At 32.8% G+C, this 22,315-nt stretch overlaps 1 protein-coding gene across 4 annotated transcripts; it reads right to left on the bottom strand.

The window, feature by feature from the left end:
* Window positions 1–6,093: 6,093 nt before the first annotated feature.
* LOC18038504 (RNA-binding protein CP29B, chloroplastic) lies at window positions 6,094–11,374 on the bottom strand. 4 transcript variants are annotated; one of them, XM_024182405.1, is made up of 5 exons: window positions 10,922–11,374; window positions 10,733–10,831; window positions 9,368–9,658; window positions 7,879–8,043; window positions 6,094–6,700 (listed from the first exon to the last, which is right to left on the bottom strand). In XM_024182405.1, the coding sequence occupies exons 1-4, from the start codon at window positions 11,246–11,248 to the stop codon at window positions 7,933–7,935; spliced, it is 828 nt and encodes a 275-aa protein (XP_024038173.1). In that variant the 5' UTR covers window positions 11,249–11,374; the 3' UTR covers window positions 6,094–6,700; window positions 7,879–7,932. The 4 variants fall into 4 exon arrangements, with proteins under 4 accessions (XP_024038173.1, XP_006428431.1, XP_006428430.1 ...); XM_006428368.2 differs by having other exon boundaries at window positions 6,094–6,690; XM_006428367.2 differs by having other exon boundaries at window positions 6,094–6,681.
* Between the last annotated feature and the right edge of the window lie 10,941 nt (window positions 11,375–22,315).

The following is a 22,315-nucleotide window of genomic DNA, read 5'->3' as shown; positions in this document are numbered from 1 at the left end:
TATGGATGATCCAATTGATAAGTCAAGAGTTTGAACCCCACCGAAATCTGATAAGTTCCAAGAGTTTTTATAAGAACCAAAGAGAATTAACTCTCTTATCAGTTGCATCAAAACTGATCTTTTTTTATTTATTAGATGTGAGTACCTTATATAGGGTTGGTTACAAGAATTTTGAAAGTAAATCCTAAACCAAAATTAAATCGGAATCTGAATCTAAACGAATATGAAAGAATCTAAATCAAATCAGAATCATAATCTAAGAAAATAGGAAAGAATTTAAATCAAATCATAATCATAATTGGCTTAAATGCCTTATATCAATTAAAATAGAAACTAGGCAATTAAAAGAGAAATAACTGATTGTTTCTCCACTAGCCCCCTTAAGAAACAGGAAAGTATTCGAAAAGGAAAAATAATATATTTTCCCGCCATAATGTACAAGCCAATTTCCTATTTCATGGAAGTGATTATTTGGAAACTTCAAGAGCATGAATCATGCATTTCCTTCAACAGGCCTCCACGAATTTGATTGAGCTCAAGTTGCTTGAATCAACCCATTAACCGCTTCTTGAATTTCTTGGCTTGAGCTCTTGTGACGGGTCCGACGGGCTTGAATAAGATTTGAATATACCTCATCCCGCGTGCTTGAAACAGTTTTGTTATTATTATACTTAAGGGGGCTTGTTAGCTTAAAGAAAAGAGCGGTGCTATTAGCACCCCTTCAAAATCCTTATAAAACACCTCTTATGTGTTTACAATTTTAACCTCTAATAAAATGACGAAAAAAAATCAATCTCTCTTCCTCAAATCAAACTGCATATTTCTTTTTAAACCCTTTATCGTTACCGTTGCTTCCTGCCAGTATTTTTGCGGCAAATTTACAGTGAATTCTTTTCTTGAAATCCTAAATTAAGGATTGTTATACAAATAATTTTAGAAGAAACAAATCATTTAAGTTTTATTTTTGTTGGGAAGTTCATAAGAAATTTTTTTCTATTGTATATACTCACTTGCCATTGGAGAGTCTACAATACCTATCTTTTGATCGAAGATCTATATAATAATACACTAAATTGGATAATTTTATGGTCTTTTGTTATCTGTCCATAAAGCTTTTTAGGTCTTCAATGGGAAGAAATAGGCAAGGTGATTTATGGAATTAATGTGTGGGTGTTATTAGTGATAGTGTTATTTTAAGTTTCGTAGTAGGTGCTTTTGGAAAAAGGGGTTTTATAAGAGTTTTTGAGGAGTGCCAATAGTCTCACTCAAAAGTAAATTCTATTATATTAAAGTGAAAAAATTATTCCTCACATCCTTCGAGTTTTCAAGTATGGCCCTACGTGGCTTAACTTTTGTAATTGGTCGAACGAAACGGAACCCTCTAAATTAGTAAAACTATGAGATCTAATTTGTTTTTATTATTTAATTTATGCTTTGAGTATCGAATGTTTTTCTGGACTTATTTTTATAACTATTGCATTTAACTACTGGTAGTGTTGTTATAGTACACCAAAATGAAAACCTTACTAATGATATAAACAACTAGTACAGAGTAAGTAAGGATTAATCCCATGAAGACTATGCTAGTTGTATTTATTTTTAACTCTAAAACAAAGACTTAAAATAAAATATAATAATAATAATAATAATATAATAATAATAATAATAATAATAAATATAAATTAATCTAAATAAATAAAATACCAACTATAAATAAAATGGGGTTTTTATGAATTTTTAACTAAATAGCAAGAAATAAAGAAACTAAAATTACGAAAATAATAATTTAATAGAAACTCTAATTAAACGATAAAGAAATAATAATGATGAAAAGTTTGGTCAAAGGATCATTCGCTACCACCAAACATACGCATAATCAATATATCAATTCTATCATCAATTTTTAGTGAAACTATCAACCATAGATAACAATAAACTCTATTAATCTCTATCTTTCCTTAACAGGTCGTTAGGCCAAACAAGTTCTTTACCTAATGTCTAGCTAATAAATAATTTAAAACAAGCTCTTTAAATTTAAGATAATGAAAACATTAAGTAGAGAAAGTTATTAGATTGATCTAGACAATAAACACACAAGCTTAGATTATTTAACCTAGTTTATGTTCTCCAATTGCAATCACTTATTCCAATTTGGTACCAATGATTAAATTATCAAGATAATTACTAATTAAGAATTTTAATCTAGCAATAAAATTTATTCAAATCCTATCTAATTGGCCACTCAAATAAGATAAGAATTCTTAGAGGATTTTAATTCTAATTCACGGGTTACATTAATTTGCATAATATATGATGTCATGCACGTGGAATTGCCAATTGTTATAAGGCCAAAAAATGGAAAGCCACCAAATTGAATTAGATTCAATTTCTTCATTATTCTCCACGTAATGGCCATAAGCTTCTATGTCTACATGTGCATGAATTACTTTTATTGGCTTTGCTCGGATTGAATTCCACATGCATGTATGCATAATTGTTTCCTAGTGCTCCACGTGAATGCATGCATGATGGATAATTAAATTGCATCTTCCTTGATTTATTGTAATTAAATTTCTTTATTTTTTTCCTTTTTTAATTCTTTTAAGCAGATTTCTTCTTAAATATTCTGATTTAATTTTTTTTAATCTCAAAGTATACCTAAAATAAAAAATATATAAAAATTAAGATAAAAATTAACATAATAAATATTATTTAACAAAATAACTAAATTAAAAATTAACTAAAATAATTAGAATATTTAAGAAAAAAAAGAAAAAGATGGAGAAATTAATAGTAAAATATAAAGAAAATATGCACTTATCAACTACTAGGAGGCCTACTAGTTTATTAATCGTTGCAATCTACTACTAGGCTAAATATCAAATCTGTAATTTGTTTATTATTCTAATTTGTGAAGCAATTAAAATGTAATGATTTGCTGCTCAGAAATTATTAGATTTTAAAAAGAGCACGGGGCTAAATTAAATGCAACTGCTTGTGGTTGTGTTGTTTAGCTTAATTGTTTTCTCTAATTCTTAAGGCTGCTACTAGATTAAATCTTTAGCTCTGGTATTGGGTTATTTAGTAGTTAGGGTTGATGAGATCACTTGTGTTCTAATTAACTGCGACTAAAGAGAAATAGGAAGAATAGTTTTACCGATAAATACTCAAGTGTGAATTAGATGATTAGTTGTAAATTCCGATGGTAGATGTTGACTAAGACCAAGGTTTATTCATTTCATTAATTTTGATATTTTTGAATTGTTTCTTAGTTGTTTTTCTTTAAATTATTTTCGTTATATTCAAACCATCTTCACTCACGAAGCATCTAGGCTAGATACTCTCTGTGGGAACAATTCTTACTCACATAAGTATATATATTTTTAGGAGTATAGATTTCATTTTCAGTTATCTGCGATAGCGCATCAAAAATTTAACAAACAACAAAAACAAATCGAGTACAACTAACGATGGTGAACGAAGCCTTAAGTTAACCTTACCTTGTGTGGTTGACGATGATGAACGAAGACGAAGGTAGTGACAATAACAACGACAGCAGCTAGGACGATGAATAAGGAAGCAAATTAGTTGGAACTAGGAAGCAAATCAGTTCGAACGAGGAAGGTGGCAATGACTGTAGCGCCAACGCGCCTATACGGAGGTGACAACAACAGCGATGGTGTGGACATTTGTGAGCTTAGGTAACTGCCGTTAGGGTGTGCCTTGTGTGTATATTTGTTTTTCGTGATATATAGACGGGGGAATTAGGAATTTCATTTGTTTTTCTTTAACTTTCATTTTTTTTGTTTATTTCCCCTCTCAAAAGGGCAAAGTTGATTGGTTTTTTAATTTGATTCAGGTTTCTCGAACGGAAATTAAAAGCACTCGGATTCTAAATTTGACTTGTTTGGGTTCTAAAGATTAATCCAAATTTATTTCGGGTTCAGTTTAGCTAGGGTTAACCTAATCCAAATATGTTTGAGATTATGCTGGATTCTCAAATAATCATATTTATCAAACATAATAGATTTGAATTGTTCTTATGAACCCCATACACACACAATCCAAAAACATGCACTAATATTGCAAACTACTTGTTTCACTTACTGTAACTAGCTATTTGCCATCTACAAACAAAAAGATGGAAGTCTATGAATCCTTAAATCACTAACAGGCAAGCACACTTACACCTGAACTAGCTATTCAAGGCCCATATAGTACTATGGTTTTCGTAAGACTTAAATGTGCACAAGTACTACCAGCAATCTACCTCATAAGTGAAGAGACATCTAATAAATTTTCTTCACACAAACATTTATTTTGATAAATTATTGATGATAGAAATTCGATATGTATGATAAGATTCTATGGAAGCATTATGACAATTTCTGTGAATGCCTATGTAATGTGAACAGTGGGAGAAATGTTTACAGTGGCTTGAGGTAGCCAAATGCACTGTCATTCAATTGGTGATGTTCACAAATGTATAAACAAGTCGAATCACAGTTAAGTGAGCAAACTCTGGAGAACTATAAGCAATGAAACTTTATTGAGCTTAATTGTTATACAACTTTGCGAAATGACTTAACCCTAAATTGACTACATTTATAAAAATGACTTCAGCCTAACTCGGCTAGATCATCTAATCATGCATACTTGGTTAACCAAAATTTTCAGGGTTAGCCAAACAAGCTTTTACTATTGAAAGTAACCTTCAAAACTGGTTTGAATGTGCATGTCCTATTTCGCTTTAAGTGACCACTTAATCACTGCAGTGATGAGTTTCATGAATTTAAGCAGGCTATGAATCAACTGTTGCTACGTTTATTAAACAGGAATCAGAATGAATTGAAATTAGAATGATTATGAATGAGAATGAGCTAGAATGAGAATGGAAATTAAAATGATTTGTTTACATAACTGCAGGATTCGAGATCGAAATAAGTTGGATTGCCATTACTTTATTTACTTTGTTTTGGAATCGAAATCGGAATGAATTAAATTGTTACAAATTATTAAAAAGTAATGACAATAATATTAATTAAAACAATAAAATTAATAAATTTTAATACTAATAATAATAATAATTAAAATAATAAATTTAATATAATTTAATAATAATAATAATGACATTTAACTAATAATAAATAATAAATAAAATAATAAAAATAAATTTTAACATATTAATATTAATAAAATAAATAAATTTTTATATTTTTATATTAAAACAATAATAATAATAATAATAATAATAATAATAACAATATTATTATTAAATTATTATTATTTAAAATTATGATAATATGAATAAAAATAGTAATAACAATAACTAAAATAATTAAAATAATAAAGTATATTTTTTAATAATAATAATAATGACATTAAATAATAATAATAATAATTATTATTATAATAATAATTATACTAAAGGATCTATTTGCAAATAATACAAATTTTTTAGGTATTTTCATAAATTTCGTAGGAACCAAAATACAAAAATGACAAAAGTTGATTTGAGAGTAATTTAGAAATTATAAAAATTTAATGAGGTAAAATGGGAAATCTAGAAAATTAGGCTTGGGAATCAACCTCCTACCCCACTCCCCAATCCCAAATTTGGGTGCGGCCCACGATTCTGATTCCGGTTCCACTTTTATTTTATGAAATAAATAATGTTAATGATTTCAATTTTAAGTTCCAATTTCCTAATTCCTTAAGTAAACACTACCTTTACAAGCATTGCCCAAACGTCACAGGCTTGACTAGGCAATTTAACAGCATTTAGTAACTTATTTTGAATGAAGAAACCAGAATGTATTCAGGAGAATAATTTAAAGCAAGCTCATCAGTAACACATTGTGTATAGCCATATAATACGCTCTCCCTTCAACTTGTGTTCCCTTCAACTTGCGTTCAACAAGCCTAAAATTCCGTCAAGCCAATAGTGTATATAAACTAATCATGATATTACCATTGTCAAGTGTCACCCAATCACGTGTAGTTCACAGCAACCATGAAGTTTACAAATTACTAGATTGGATCTTATATACAGCTTTTCAATAGTATATATAGAGCTTTTCCTAATTTCCATCCTTTGCGACTGTAGACAATGATTTTCATTTATTTTTCTGCAATGATATCATTGAGGCTTGTTTTTGCACTCTTAGGGCAGGGCAAAATATTTGATCTGATCTGACCCGACTCAATCTAATCCGATTGGAAAAATATCGAGTTCGGATCGAATAATCCGGAAAACCGATCAGGTTAGCTTTGAAATTAATAAAATAAAGTTAATGAAACACAGTGGCAAACAAAACAACGTGAAACAAATCTTGGATCTAAGATAAAAAAAATCTGTAAACACACAAACATGCACTCACACCAAAAGCTCACACCACACACATAGAGCTCGGAGATTGGAGACGGCAAGACGCTAAACAGCAATCGCGTGAAGCAGCAACCAACAGATTGGAGATGCAACCTCGCAAAGCAGCTTCCAACAGTCACCGATGCAACCGCGCAAAGCCAAGCCATCGCTGCACCGATGCAACCGCGCAAAGCCAAGCCATCGCTGCACCGATGCAACCGCGCAAAGCCAAGCCATCGCTGCAACTGCGACGCGCCGACGCAATCTGCTGCACCTCGACCACTGTCGCTTGCTGCTGCTGGCTTCACCGATTACTGCAATTGCTGCAAATTGCTTCACCTCAACAGTCACTATCACCAAATTTTTCATGGTATTTGACTCTATTGAAACGAATTTGTGTAATGAGATAAGGTTGATTGTTTTGGACCTTATGGTTGATTGCTTCTGAAATTAATGAGACTACAAAAATTTAGAATGGATACTCATATAACCCGAATGCATTTTAACCCAAATCCAATCCGAACTCAACCCGAATTTTTGATTCGATCTGAATATCGGATGATTTTTTCTCCAACCTGATTGATCCAAAACCCGATCAGGTTAATTCAAACTCAATTTTGCCCACCCCTATGCAGTCTATGTTTAAAGACTATATTACTAACATCCCATATGATATGTACTCCAAATGGAGGAAAAACATGAAGAAATGCATAAATATATTACCATTATTTTTGCTTCCATTATTTCTAAGACCAAAAAAGTTCATAGATGTACCAATGCAGGTTTATTATTCAGTAATTCAGTTACTTTGCTATTTGCGGCTCAAGTACATTTAGACATTTCTAAACGATCACAAAATCGAGACCTAGTGCTGAGAAGAGATATCAATTTCTAAAATAAATGTGTATTTCTGTGTTACACACACAGTTGTTTGCTTAAGGAAAAGTAAAGCTATAAGCACGATTTGCTAACTCTTGGTTAGCCCCTCCCACTACTCAAGACTGAGGGAATAAACTTATTTGATGATTTTTATTCATGACAGAGGGTTTTTATATCCAAGTGCATTACAACTGCCATGAGCAAAACTAGGAACAATTAAGTAGAAAAAATCAGCAGAGTGGCTAACAACGTGGCTACTTTACTAACCATCTTTGACTTGGCTTATACTAGTTCAAATAGAATAAACTGACTCATTCTTGACCAATTCAAATAGAAATAAACTAGATTGTAATATTCTGGTAGAACTCAAAATATTCCATATCATCAAAATGTGTCACTGCAAAGTTTCCTTATGTAATTTTTTATACAAAATAACTTTCTATCTATATAGTTCATAACTAATATGCATACAAACATATTCCTTCATTCTAGAAAGAATTTTGTAAGACTGGAATAAGGTGACTGTCAATAAAGCATCTACATGAGAAAAAAGAAAAGGAAAGTGAAGGCAAAAATGATAGATCAAAGAGAATGTCTTCCATCACTTTAATGTGAGATTGCCATAAGCTTACCGTGTCTGATTTTGATGGCGCTGTTAATCTGCAAACCACCAAAAATTGGAATAGCTATGACTCTGCAGATTGATCCTCAGATACATCTTCCTCTTCCTTGTTACTCTCTGATACATCATCATTCTTTTGACCGAATTTCAAACGAAGTGGTCGCCCCATCAACTCCTGTAGGAGGAGCAATAAAATCATTAATCAAACCTGCATCTGATCAGACAAATAGAACGGTGAAGCACACAGGAAAATGTGTGACAAGCTGGGATTGTTTCTTGAAAAAATAAATAAATAGCAAAAGTAGAACTTTTGCTAAAAGTATAGAGCAGTAAAATACATAAGCAAAAATTTCATCCAATTATTAATCAATTATTTAAAATAAATGCACAAACAAAATTCATAAAAGTCATCCATATTCTACACTTACACGGCTGGAAAAAGTTCTTGAAAGCTCACAAACTACTTAATTACCATCCTCACAAACTCAGTCACTTTTTCTGATGACAGTGATACCTCTGTTTGCCGAATCCAACAAGGTGCGTGCAGAGAAAGTAAGTGGACAAGTAACCCAGAAAGCTAAAAGTGTTACTGATCCCAGTGGCTCCTATTAGCACATACGTCAAGCAATAATATGTCAAAAAGTCCCAATACTAACAAACCCTGATCTCTAGCAGTTTATACTATATAACATCCTCAAATCTACTTTCACTGCTAAAAAAATTATGAGAAGTGCTAATCCTATCATATTCCTTATGTTGCTTTCTTTTCATTTTCAAATTAGCTTCTAAAAGTTGAGAGATTTTATCAGAACCCCAAAAAAAATGAGTTATTAGTCTCTATTCACCAGCAGGCTACTTTGTAAAGGCAATTGCAGAGCTGTCTGAAACTGTAAATGGATGCATTATCTCAAACACTTGGGCCTCAATAGTGTACCAATATCAATATGTAATTTCTGACTTCTCTTTTAGATCAACATTTATTTCATGAAGCTGAAGGTTCAGTCAGAGAAATTGCAGACTAAGCAACCAAAAGCCGGAGAAAACCTTCACCAGAGCATTGACTACAAATTGTAGGAATCAGATGCATGTTATCGATGATTCATCGATATTTCCAAATGCATTTTTATCTTACATGTGTAAAACATCAAATCTATATAGTAAATACAAACATGAAACATGGAGTCAGGTTCCCACAAACACGAACAGAAGATTTTCCTTTAAGAGAATTGAATATGAGCAAAGTAAAAAGAAAAAGTAATAATTAAAAATAATAAAGTAAACTCAGCACGGTAATTTTAGATAATCTGAAATGCAGCATCATATTATCCCACAACAATATTTCAAGTAAACATACTAAGAGGATGGAGGATCACAATCCTAATCCAGAAAACATATGCAAGAGACAAGAAGTAAAAATAAGTTTAGCTTATTTTGCGAAAACAACCACAAGTTTACCCAGTTAATTAATGTGATTGAGCAGATAACTTATTTTCAGTTACCTTGCCATCCAAAGAAGAAATTGCTGCTTCTGCTTCTTCCTTTGTGGCAAATGAGACAAAGCCATACCCAGCGGATCTTCCTTCATTGCTCTCAAAAACAACCTTGGAGGAAACAGGATTAAAATTAGCTGAAAAAAATTCTCTGAGATGAGTAGATCTAACTTTCCAAGAAAGATTCGACACATAAAGCTTATGTTGTGTTTCTCTAGCAGGGGCACTTGCAGAACGTTGAGGTCGTGGTTTCTTGAATTTCTTTGCAAACTCAACCCTTATAATCCTCCCAGAGACTTCCTGCAATATGAAATCATAAACAAAGTTAACTTGCTTCCTAATGATAATTTTCCATTGGTGGTGATTAATATACACAAATTCAAAGTGATAGTTCTCACCCACTACAATCAAAGAAGTTAAAAGGGAAAACATAGCCGAGAAAAGAAGGCTAACTTAACTAGTAAAGTGAGGGAAAACGTAGCTGAGAAAAGAAGGCCTGACTCGAAGAAATAAAGTGAGGGAAAACACAGCTTAGAAAAGAAGGCTAACTCAAAAAATAAAGGAAACAATTGAGTTGTTGATGCAATACTACATTCTTGTTTAGCTCTACCGTAGACAGAAAAATCCTCCAAAATTCACATTTCTCTCACCCTCACAAACTAAGCCACCTAATATTATAAACTTCAGACTCTACTCCAGTTTGATAATGAGCAATAAAGAAAATGTGTGTGGTGAAAGCAAAGCCGCAAATTTCAGAAAGAAGGCCTTTAAGGAGAAAGATGAGGGAGAAAAATATTATCCCCTTTGTACAGACAAAATCACAGTATAGAGGTGTTTATACTGAAATAATATTTCAACTTCATCAAGTTAAAAAAAGGTTTTGTACCCAGAACAAAACAGCTTCTACAAGTATATCTAACAGTTGAGAACCCAGAATATTATGAGAGTAAAAAGATTTGAAGGATTAGATTTGGGGAGGCAGTTTTAAAAGGTTATTTGGTATTAATACCATACATCCTTGTGATAACGTTACTAATGATCTCTCAAACCTTTTTAAAATATTCTCCTTTTGTGTGGTGTGTGATTTATTTGATATATCAAGATCTAAAACATTCTCAGAAATTGCCTAACAAAACAAGATATCAATTTATTGCAAAGCGGTTAACAATACTCGTAGAAACAAGAAGAAGACAAAAATGGAAACAAATCAACAAGGATCAAATGATTTTTATCATTATGTTTAAACCAATTAAAGGGCCCTCAATTTTTAGATATATCAATAGTCATTTTGACCGTTTAAGAACATAAATGAATAAGAAACAAGAAAAATACAAGATAGTAATCAATTCAATTAACCAAACCACAGGACGGAACCTGAGTGTCGAATTGATTAACGGCAGCCTGAGCTTCTTCCGGCGAAGCCATTGTCACAAATGCAAAGTTTCTGTTTTTCCCACCTTTGTGCTTTATAATCTGCATTATAACACATAACAAATAGAACCCATATTAGAAAGAACATAAAAAAAAAAAATCAAAAGGGGAAAAGAGAGAGAGGAGAGGAACCTCAACATCTACAACAGTTCCACATGGGGCAAAGAGATTCTTGATTTCTGCAACAGAGAAAGACCAAGGCAAATTAAACACATATATCTTTCTCCTTATATTCTGTTTCTGTGTTTGTTCTGGTTTTGTTTGTACTGTTGTGTCTTGCAAAGTTGAGCATACTTGAAGGCAAACATTTCGTGTTGGAAAATTATAGATAAGTGAAGGAGTAGAATTGGAAGAATGGAGGAGCTTTATACAGTGCGGTAGTTTGGGAAATAAGCACGAAAACGAAAAAGGGTAGTTGGTTAAGAAGATTGACGTTGCTGCTGCTTCTAACGCTGCCATGGTTCGTTTGAGTGGGAGGAAGATAACGCTGAACAAAATGTAAGACACAGAATGGGGCTGGACTTTTTAGAGGTTAAATTGGTCAATTATGTTATCCTTAAGTGGCGCTATTTCCAACCCTTAAAAATAAACAGGGACGGCAATAGGAAGAGGAGGGTAGAAGATTGTCTTATATCTAGAGATGGCTAACAGGCCCTACCGTGCCGCCCAAGGCCCATCAAAAGAACTCCACGCATGTTCGTGTTCATGCCGTGCCGTATTTATTATGCATTTTATGATGTGTTGTGTCGTGTCAGCTCGGCATACATGACGTGTCCACACGTGTCCGTGTTCGTGCTCGTGCCCATGCCCACTCATGTCGTGCCCACACGTGTTGTGCCGTGTCGTGCTTAGGAAAAATAGCCCACTAATTTTATTTTTTTTAAGAGCGCATGTCAAGTTGTTTTATTTTTTTCAAGTTTATGTATTTTTTTTTTTTGGATCTATGTGCCTTTATTTAAATTTAATAGAATAAAAAATTCAAAATTCAAGTTCATATTCAATAATAATAAATTAATAATAATAAGAGAATGTAATATTAGTTGCTAAGTTTGACTCTATGGTATTAGAATTTTTTTTAGTACTTAACAACAACAATAATAATAATTTTTTTTAAGAGTTAACTTAATTGTTAACTTGGAATTACGTAGAGTCATCTATCATAGTTTATAATAATATTAATACATATGTATAAAATCATGATATTTATAATTTTATTTATTAAAATCATGATATCAATTATTTATTTAATAACTTATAAACATAAATCAATTATAATTTTTTTGAAACTAAGAATTAAATAAATTTAAAAAACTTGAACCAATAAAATATATTAAAGATTCAATTTCAAGTTATTTATAAAATCATAAAATTTTAAGTTTACTTTCATTAAAAAATGAAACGTGCTTATTGCGTGTTTTTTTGCGTGCCGTGCTTTGGCCAATCTCTAATCGTGTCGTGCTTTTAAAGCCCACGTGTCTAAAATCTAAGCCCAGCACGACCCACGTGCGTGCCGTGCCATGCCGCGTGCTCTAACGTGTTCGTGCCGTGTTGTACTGTATGGACACGTGTCGTGCCCGTGCCTCGTGTCGTCCGGCCCATTGGCCACCTCTACTTATATCCATTCTGGCAAATCATTTGAAGAGAGAGAATGGAATCCTCTAATGATTCTTTTTGTCTTAAATAGGATCTATTTCCAAGCCTTGACAGTCAAATTTTTTACAGTTTAATCTTTTGTACGGGTTCTGCTGTCCATTGCTGTCATTTAAAGAGATTGTTTGATATTTACACTGCAACAAGGTAATTTATAAAAATAGTCATAATATTTTTACATTTTTTAAATTTAATCCCTTAAACATTTTTCTATTTTCTATTATAACTACCTAAATCTTAAAATTTTGGATCAAATTATCCTCATCACTTTCATCAAATTTTCAAATTATGTCACTCTTGTAATATTCAACACTCTCAATAAATCTTAACACTCTCAACACCCTTAACAAACCTCAATACTCTCAACATAATAAAAATATAAAATCATCAATTGGAGAGCATTGTAAATGTTATTTTATGTTCTTACACAAATATGAATTTTTAATGTATTAAATCTATGGTTTAAGTTCAAAATTGATGTAGATTTTGTTGTAAATGTTGTTCTTTTTCATTTATAAAGTAATGTAATTTATTAAAGTAGTTAGATTTGAGTTGAGAAATAAAAAAAATCATTAAAAATAGTAAAACTTCGAGTTAGAAACGAAACCCAGGTTATGTGCGATGGGTTGAATTATGTACGACAGGCACTTGTGGCCCAACCTATTGCACAGAATTACAGTTAGGAGTGGGCATGGTTCGGTTTGGTTTGGTTCGGTTCGGATCAAAATCAACCAAAACTGATTTAAATTGGTTGTTTTATAAAAAGAACCGAATAAGAACCGAATTCAATAAGAACCGAACTCAAACGGATCTTTTTAAATCAGTTCAGTTTGGTTCAGTTTTTTCGGTTCTGAGTCTATTTTGAATTTCCAAATTTTTAGCCCATTGGGCCTCATGAATGTCATAATTTTTTTCAACAATTAATTCATCTTAATTTCATTACAAATATTAACAATAAATACAAAGTATTCAAAACACATTTTATCACTAATATCTTACTAACTACTATTAAGGTACTCACTACTCACAAAATATGAAATATTAAGATTTCAAAATACATAACCAAACTCCAATATTCCATCTACATAAACATAATGTTGTAAAGACAAATAAAAATAACAACAGTGATTCGGTTCTTCGGTTCGATTTTTCGATTCAGTTGAGTGAACCAAATACCGAACTAGTCTTTCGATTTTTTTATAAATAATATATTTCGGTTTTTAAAAAAAAATTAAAACCGAACCAAATTAGAATCGAACCGTTGGTTTGGTTCGGTTTTTTTAAGAATACGGTTTTTTTGTCCAGTCCTAATTACAGTATGTGCGACGATACTTTTTGGAGGCCATAACTTAGGTTATATGTGTCCGTTTTTTGCGTATAATATATTATTTCGAAGCTTATGACAAAATGAATCAAACCCATAACTTTTTTGCTGGTCTCCCCTAGTGTCAAACCAAAAATTTGCGTCAATTTAAGTGCGACAAGCACTTATTGCACATAAAGTTGCCTGTCGGGCATATTCCCTGTTTTGTGCTATATCCATGTAAAACGCGTCACATATACATACTACAAAACATGATAAAGTAAATATGCGACACATTTTACATAGATGTCACACAAACGGAGAATATGCGCGAGAGGTAACTTTATGTGCAATAAGTGTCTGTCACACTTAAATTGATGTAAATTTTTGGTTTGATCATATGGGAGATTGGCGAAAAAGTTATGGGTTTGATTCGTCCCATCAAAAGCTTCGAAACAGTATATGATACACAAAAAACGAACACATGTAGCATAAATTATGACCTCTAAAAAGTACCCGTCGCACATACTATAATTTTGTGCGATAGGTTAAATTATATGTGACAAGTGCATGTCGCACAAAAATACAAATGCTATTTATGTGTGACAAGCACCTGTTGCCCAGCCTGTCGCACATAACCTAAGTTTCGTTTCTAACTCGAACTTCTACTTTTTTAATGATTTTTTTTTATTTCTCAACTCAAATCTAACTACCTAAACAAATTACGTTTCTTTATAAATGAAAAATAACAACATTTACAACAAAATCTACATCAATTTTGAACTTAAACCATAGACTTAATACATTAAAAATTCATATTTGTGTAAGAACATAAAATTACCTTTAGAATGCTCTCCAATTGATGATTTTATACTTTTGTTATGCTGAGAGTGTTGAGATTTATTGAGAGTGTTGAGGTTTGTTGAGGGTGTTGAGAGTGTTGAATATTGTAAGAGTGATATTGTTTGAAAATTTGATGAAAGTGATGAGGGCAATTTGGTCCAAAAGTTCAGTATTTGACTAATTATAATAGAAAAAAGTTTGAGGGGTTAAATTTGAAAATTGTAAAAATATTATGGCTGTTTTTGTAAATTTTCCCTGCAACATCGGGACAATATTTTAATCTAGATAAGTCTTTTATGCTCTTCAGCCCTAATGTTCAGCAACATATCATAAGGGAGATTCAAGAAATATTTCACTTGAATATTGTGTCTCATCATAAAAAATACTTTGGCTTGCCAGCTATGGTAGGGAGAAATAAAAATTAGTTTTTTGAATCGATCAAGCCCATAGTGCTTAACAAATTAAAGGGATGGAAGGTCAAACTCTTCTCAAGTAGGGGAAAGGAAGTACTGTTAAAGTTCTTAAAGCCAGGTATTTCTCCAATATAGACTTCCTAAGTTGCAAAATAAAAAGTGGCTCATCTTGTGTATGGAAGAGTTTTCTATGGGGCTTTGAGGTTATCAAAACTAGTTCAAGATGGAAGGTTGACAATGGTAGGAGCATATTTATTTACACAGACAATTGGATGCCAAGGCCTTTATCCTTTAAACCTATATCCCTGAAGACATTGTCAAGTGATTCTGAAGTTTGAGACTTGTTGATCAATGGCAATGAGTGGAATAAGCAGTTTATAAAGTCTAATTTTCTTCCTATTGATGCCGAATTAATTCTTAAAATCCCTTTGCCACGAGTTCCTACAAATGATACTTTAGTGTGGCACTATAAAAAAAGGAGATTTTACACAGTTAAGAATGGTTACCAAGTGGCCCTTAGGCTTGCTTATACTAATTCCCCCTCAAGCTCTTTTGGCTCTGTTAATTGGTGGTATCCCTCTTGGTTTTTATCCATTTCATCTAAAGTCAATATATATATATATATATATATATATATATTGGAGAGCTCTACGTAATATACTCCCTACATTCAAATAATCTTTTCAAACGAAAGGTAATGGATTCTCCAAATTTGCCAATGATGTTGTAGTGCTGTTGATGATACCTTTCATGTGCTATTTGGTTGTAAGTTTGCGATGAAGGCATGGAAGTTGTCAAATTTGGCTGCTTATATAAAGAATAGCTCTCAAATAGATTTTGCTCTTTTTGCAAAGTATTTGGAATCTTCGCTGTCAAAAGAGGAAAACCAAACTTCGGCCCACAAGGGCCGTGGGCTGTGCCTAAAAAAAGCCCACCAATCTTTTTTCTCCCCTTTTAAACTCACATGTCCAGCGTGTCTAAAAAAGTCTGCGTGCTTGGCATTAGGGGTGGGCAAAATCGGGTTCGGGTCGGGTTCGGGTCAACTCGATCGGGTTTCGGGTTGTTCGGGTTAGGCAAGAATGAATCCGAATATAACCCGAATTAATGGTTCGGGTCGGTTCGGGTCGGGTCATTAATTCGGGTTATGTTCGGGTTGGATCGGGTTGGATTTAAAACGGGTAGGATTGAGTTCGGGTCAGTTCGGGTCAATTCGGGTCAGTTCGGGTCGGTTGAAATCAAGTCAATTCGGGTCAATTTGGGTCAGTTCGGGTCGGTTGAAATCGGGTCAATTCGGGTCAAACTCGGTTAATACAATTTTGAGCTCTTTTTTTTCCTATTATTGTAGATTTTTATGATTATGAAAGTTTTAAGACATTTTTCTTAATTGTAGTAATTTTCACTAATTTTCAACTAAAGAAAAGAAAAGAAAATGTTATTAATTCAAGTGAATAAAGTTAAAAAGCTATAATAGAATTATTTGCCTATTGGCTTGGACTTGGAGGATAGAATTAGGACTATTATTTGCTCAATCAACAAAATCCAAAGTTCCAAACTTAATAAAAGTTAAAATTAATACAAACTTACAAAGTTCAAAGCACAATTTCCAAATATTAGTCTTTAAAAGTTTGAAACACAAACTCACAAAGTCACAAAATTAAATTGTTTAGAAACATAAATCACAAAATTCAAAGTTCAAACATTAAAACTAAATAAGCTTTTTTGGTTCCTCCACCTTGGTTCCTCCATGGCTCCATGCAAGTACTTTGACAAATTCTAAATTGAAAATTTTGAACTCCAAGTTCAAGTGCCGATTGCCTAGAGAAAGATTGAGAAAATGTACAATAAATATTTTCCTTAAGCCACGTTCCAAATGAACAAACTCAATTCATATAAAAAATTGAGCAAATATACCAAATTCATAAGGTTACACATCAAACACAAATACAAATAAATAAATCCAATTCATATCTTTAATTAAACTAAGGGGTGTTACAATCTTTCTAATTTCTATTATATCATTATAAATTTATAATTACAAATAAATGTATGTGTTTACCAAATTTCTCAATACACACTTGATTATATATTTTTATTATATCATGCTTATTTTATGGCATTCATCACCAAATCAAGTTAATAATAATATTAGACAATAATAACATTCTATCAACTTCAACTTGTCTAACTAAAACAATTACAAATTAGACTTAAAATTTAAAACTATAACAACTATAATTATAGGAGCTTAAATTACAACAAAAAACTATAGTACGATAATATCAAATTATGAATAATAATATATATTAAAAGTTACCTTTCAAACATCCATAACACCAATGTCGGCGCTCACCGCTTCCACTGTCGAAGCTTGCGATCTTATAAGTTCTATAAAATCCCAAAAAAAAAAATAATATGTAGATGTTCTATAAAAAATTATAATGTATTTTAAATATATTATGTATTTAATGTATGATAAAAAATTAAAAACATTACCTTCTTGTAATTCCATATGAAATATTTGCTCCTTTATATCTTCTTGGAGGTTGTAGACGGGATTGGCAAAAAGTTTAGACTGCAGCCAATTTTCAGTGCATATCAATGCCTCAACCATAGCCGGAGTTAAAGAACTCCTATACTCATCAATAATACGACGCCCGGTGCTAAAGGCAGACTCAGATGCCACTGTGGAAACGGGAACAGCAAGGACATCTCTTGCAATTTTCTCAAGAATTGGATACCTCGATCCATTCACCCTCCACCACAGCAAAACATTAAGTTTAAGATTGCTGGGATCTTCAACTGGGTCCTTCAAGTACCTTTCCACCTCAGATACTACTCTTCTACTCTCATTCTGAACAGAAACCTTCCTGGCATATCCAAGGAAAGGGCGAGATACTTGAAAAGCGTCATCATATTCACCACCAGCAACATCCACCAAATTAGCCTCAGTTGTAAAACGTTGAGAAGAACTTGTACCTCCATAACTGCCACTAAGACCACTCTCACCATACATCGATGGTGTGGAACTAGCGGAGAATGCACTATATGCATCATAAAACTCATTCAACAAGTCCTTCACTGCTTTGGTCATTTGTTCAACCATCAAACTATTATTGCAAAAAATGATCTCAAAAATATGTTTAGCAAAATCCATTTTCGCTCGTGGATCAAGAATAGAGGCAATAATCAACATTTTGTTTATCTTTCCTGTGGACTCCCAATACTTGTCAAATTTTTCCCTCATACTATAAGCCATAGAGGACACCCAAGGATCAGTACTTTCTTGCAGTGCAGTCAATGAACTCTCAATTAAGCCAATAGTATCATAACAAAGATTAGAAGTCACACTCAAAGAGGCAGAAAACAATAATGTGGCATCATAAAATACCTTCAAAAACTTCACAATCCGTTCAGCACTCTCCCAGTCATCCGGTCCAGGTGGGCCCACCCTTCTAACATTATTTTCTTTCTCAGCAAAGAATGCCTCATAAGGTTTATCCACTTCTGCCATTCTATCAAATGCCGCTTGAAATTTCAGCGCAGTCATCAACATCAAATAAGTGGAATTCCACCTGGTAGGACAATCCAAAACAACAATTCCTTTCGGACAATTCACCTGCTCAGCACATTGTTTAAATGTTCTCAGCCTCATGCTGGAGGATCTCACATACTTCACTGCATTGCGAATAGCGGTAACACTAGCATGCAACTCTCCCAATCCTGAGACAACAATCAAATTCAAAATATGTGCACAACAACGCACATGCATATATTGTCCCGCCAACACAAGTGCATCATCATTCCTCCAACTAAGCAACTGCATAGTGACATAACCAACTGCACTATCATTTGCAGTGGCATTATCAACAGTTATTGCAAACAACCTCTCTATCCCCCAATCTTGTAGGCAAGCCACAATCTTTTTACCAATCGACTTCCCTCTATGATCTTCGATGGCGCTAAAACTAATAATCCTCCTATTCAAACACCAATCACTATCAATAAAATGAGCTGTAATCACCATGTAGCTCATGTTTTGAACAGAAGTCCATAAATCAGTTGTAAGAGACACCCACTGCTTGTTGTTGCAAATCAAACTCTTCAACATTGCCTTTTCCTCCAAAAATAACTCCATAACATCTCTACCAATTGTTCTTCGAGATGGCATAACAAACTGAGGGATAGCTACACTGCAGAAATGCCTAAAGCCTTTGTTGTCTACAAAACTGAGTGGCAACTCACCCATAATAATCATTTTAGTTACTGCCCTTCGACACGCGTCTTGACTCCATCCTTTACCCAAAACCAAATTACTTGCATTTTCTTCGCCGCCCTCGGATGTCAAATTTTGTTGACTTCCACTTTGTTGTGCCCGAAATGTCTTGTATGATTCACATGTCTTTATATGCCTTGTCATATTTGTAATCCCATCAAGCCTTGAATGACATTGATATTGCTTACCACAATAGTTGCAGATACATTTATTTGGATTATCTTCGAGTAAAGTGAAATGATTCCATACTGCCGATCTTTTCTTCATTGGCGGTCTTTTTCGCTTCGCCTTTTCCTTTCCTCTATGGGTTCCTTCCATTTGTACACTTTGGTCTTCATCGTCACTCATTGAATCCGATCTTGAGTGTCCAAGCATCTGAATATTCAAAATAATAATTAATAATCATTAATTCAAAAATCAAAACACATAAATATTATTAACATAATCAATTAATATTATTTCAATTATTAACTATTATTAACAATTATCAATTAATATTATTTCAATTATTAACTATTATTAACAATTATCAATTAATATTATTTCAATTATTAACTATTATTAACAATTATCAATTATTATTATTTCAATTATTAACTATTATTAACAATTATCAATTATTATTATTTCAATTATTAACTATTATTAACAATTATCAATTATTATTATTTCAATTATTAATAATTAACAAAATTTTATTATTCGCTAGCTATTAGCTAACACCATTTTCATATATCCATTGTGCTTGATTGTTATAGTCTATTCGCTAAAGAGAGCCAACGATAAAAAATTAATAATCAATGAAATAAAAAAAACCCACCAAATCACCAATCATCAATTTCTTTTTATATATGACAAAAAAATAATTTCTAATGAGCTCAATAATTAACAAAATTTCCTTGATTTTATTACTAATATTTATAAATACATAATTAGTTAATTACAACAATTAAATAATAACCATTAACCAATTACTCAATTACATAATAAACTATTTAGCATATATATAACTAATTAATTAATTATATAGTGTATAGCTAATAGCTGTATTATATAACTTAATAACTTATATACCGTGAGCGTGAGGCGTGTCTGGCGTGAACTGAAGTTACTGGAAAGTGGAAAGTGGAAACTAAAAGTCTGAAATGACTTGGGAGTTGGGAACTTGAAACAAGTTGAAGGCTTGAAGCTTGAAACTTGAAAATGGAAGGTGGAAACCAAAAAGCTTCAAAATCGGGTTCGGGTGGAGAGGATTCGGCCTTCAAGCAGCAGATCGGTGGCCACGGCTTACGGCTGGACTGATGGGATTTCACTTGGCAGCAGATCGCGGAGATGCAGACGGCTCATGGCTCACGGCTGGTCGCGACTTCACTTGGCAGCAACAGATCGTGATTTCTTCAGCAGTTGGCAGCAACAGATCGCGGCTTGTGGTGGCTGGTTGGTGGTTGCAGACTTGCGGGTTGCGGCTGCCTTGTTCTGTTGTTAAGTTGTTTGTGTTTGTTTTTAGTTGTTTGGACTTGTGAGTTGTGAGTTGTGGCCGACAGCGTGTGTGTGTGTGTGTTAGGTTTGCGAGTGACTGTGCAGCGTGTGTGCGTGCTGTGCAGCTCGTGTGTGTTCTGTTCTGTCATTGTGTTGTGTGTGTGTGCTGTCTGCTGTGCAAGTGTGTTGTGTCATCTGTGTGCAGTGTGTGCTGTGCAAGTGTGTTGTGTCATCTGTGTGCAGTGTGTGCAGTGTGTGCAGCGCAGCAGCAGCGTATGTGTGTGTGGCTGTGTGCTGCTGTGCGCGCAGCTTGTGACAAGGTCAAGTTGTGTCACTTGTGTGTGTGTGTTGGGCAGCAGCCGAGACCAAGAGTGTGTGGCTGTGTGCAGTGTTCTTGACTTCTTGTTAGCCTTTTTCTTTATAAATTCATATCGAGCTAGAGCTACCCACTGAAGGTAACAACTTTAGAAATTCTTCATTTTACCACATGTTTAAATTTTAATTACGAGTTCCCGCAATCCGCATCATGATAAGGATTTCTTGAATCCTTTTTTTTTGTTTTTGTGGGGTTTCTTTTTTTCCCCAAGCTCCTAGTACATGGAAGATGGAACACATCAACACAACACATAATTAAACATAGAAATAATAAGCTTATTAATTTATTATATATAAATTATGATAACAAGATGGTAGGCTCACAGTCACACTTCTGAGGATTTTGAACAGAGTAAACAGATTCTATTTGTCTGCAAGAGAATCGCGACATGAATATATAGAACTAGCTAACTGTTAGCTTAAAGTTTTTTTTTTTTGGAACCCGATCGGGTATTCGGATCGGGTCGGGTTTGACCCGAACCGATCACAACCCGATCGGGTTCCAACATTTCAAACCGATCGGGTTTCGATCCCGACCCGATCCGACCCGAACCCGAAATTTTTCGGGTCGGGTCGGGTCGGATCGGGTAAAATGCCCACCCCTACTTGGCATACTTTATTCAAGCCCATGTGCCTGGTGTGCTTTTTTAGGCCCATCAATTTAATAATAATAATAATTTCAAATATCATAGTAATGATTAATGAAAAATAAAATTACAATCTTATAATAACAATTACACCTAATTTTATTTGAACTACTAATATTATAATTGCACTTGAACTCCATTGAATGAAAATGTAATTTTTAATTTATCATAAAAATATTTCGTTCATAATTTTATTTTTTTGTGCATAAATATGAAAAATATTTCATTCACAAATGAAACATATCTCCATTAACTATTAACTAAGTTATGATTTTATAAATGAAATATTAATGTCGTAAAATTTTTTATTTATCATTTATAAAATCATGATATTTATTTATTCATTTAATAAATTATAAATATAAAAAATTAGAATATTTATTTTAACTAGGACTTCAATTAATTTTAAAAAGCCTATGCTAAACAAATATATTAAAAAAATTTAATTTCAAGATATTTGTAAAATCATAATATTTTATATTTACTTTTCATTAAAAATTTTTTTTTGATATACTTTGGCCCACGTGCTATTGATAGCCCATG

Source organism: Citrus clementina, unplaced genomic scaffold (assembly GCF_000493195.1).
Source record: "Citrus clementina cultivar Clemenules unplaced genomic scaffold, Citrus_clementina_v1.0 scaffold_6, whole genome shotgun sequence".
Lineage (NCBI taxonomy): Eukaryota > Viridiplantae > Streptophyta > Magnoliopsida > Sapindales > Rutaceae > Citrus > Citrus x clementina.
The sequence above is the reverse complement of the archived record's forward strand: the minus strand, read 5'-3'. Positions and strand labels throughout refer to the sequence as shown.

Bases quoted from the DNA above. Each gene is read 5' to 3' on its own strand.
- LOC18038504 (XM_024182405.1), bottom strand. From the start codon at position 11,248: ATGGCAGCGTTAGAAGCAGCAGCAACGTCAATCTTCTTAACCAACTAC. The intron at 9,659-10,732 runs GTTCCGTCCTGT...TTCATATTGCAG, and splicing joins TTAATCAATTCGACACTCAG to GAAGTCTCTGGGAGGATTAT. The intron at 8,044-9,367 runs GTAACTGAAAAT...CTCCTCCTACAG, and splicing joins TTTCTTCTTTGGATGGCAAG to GAGTTGATGGGGCGACCACT.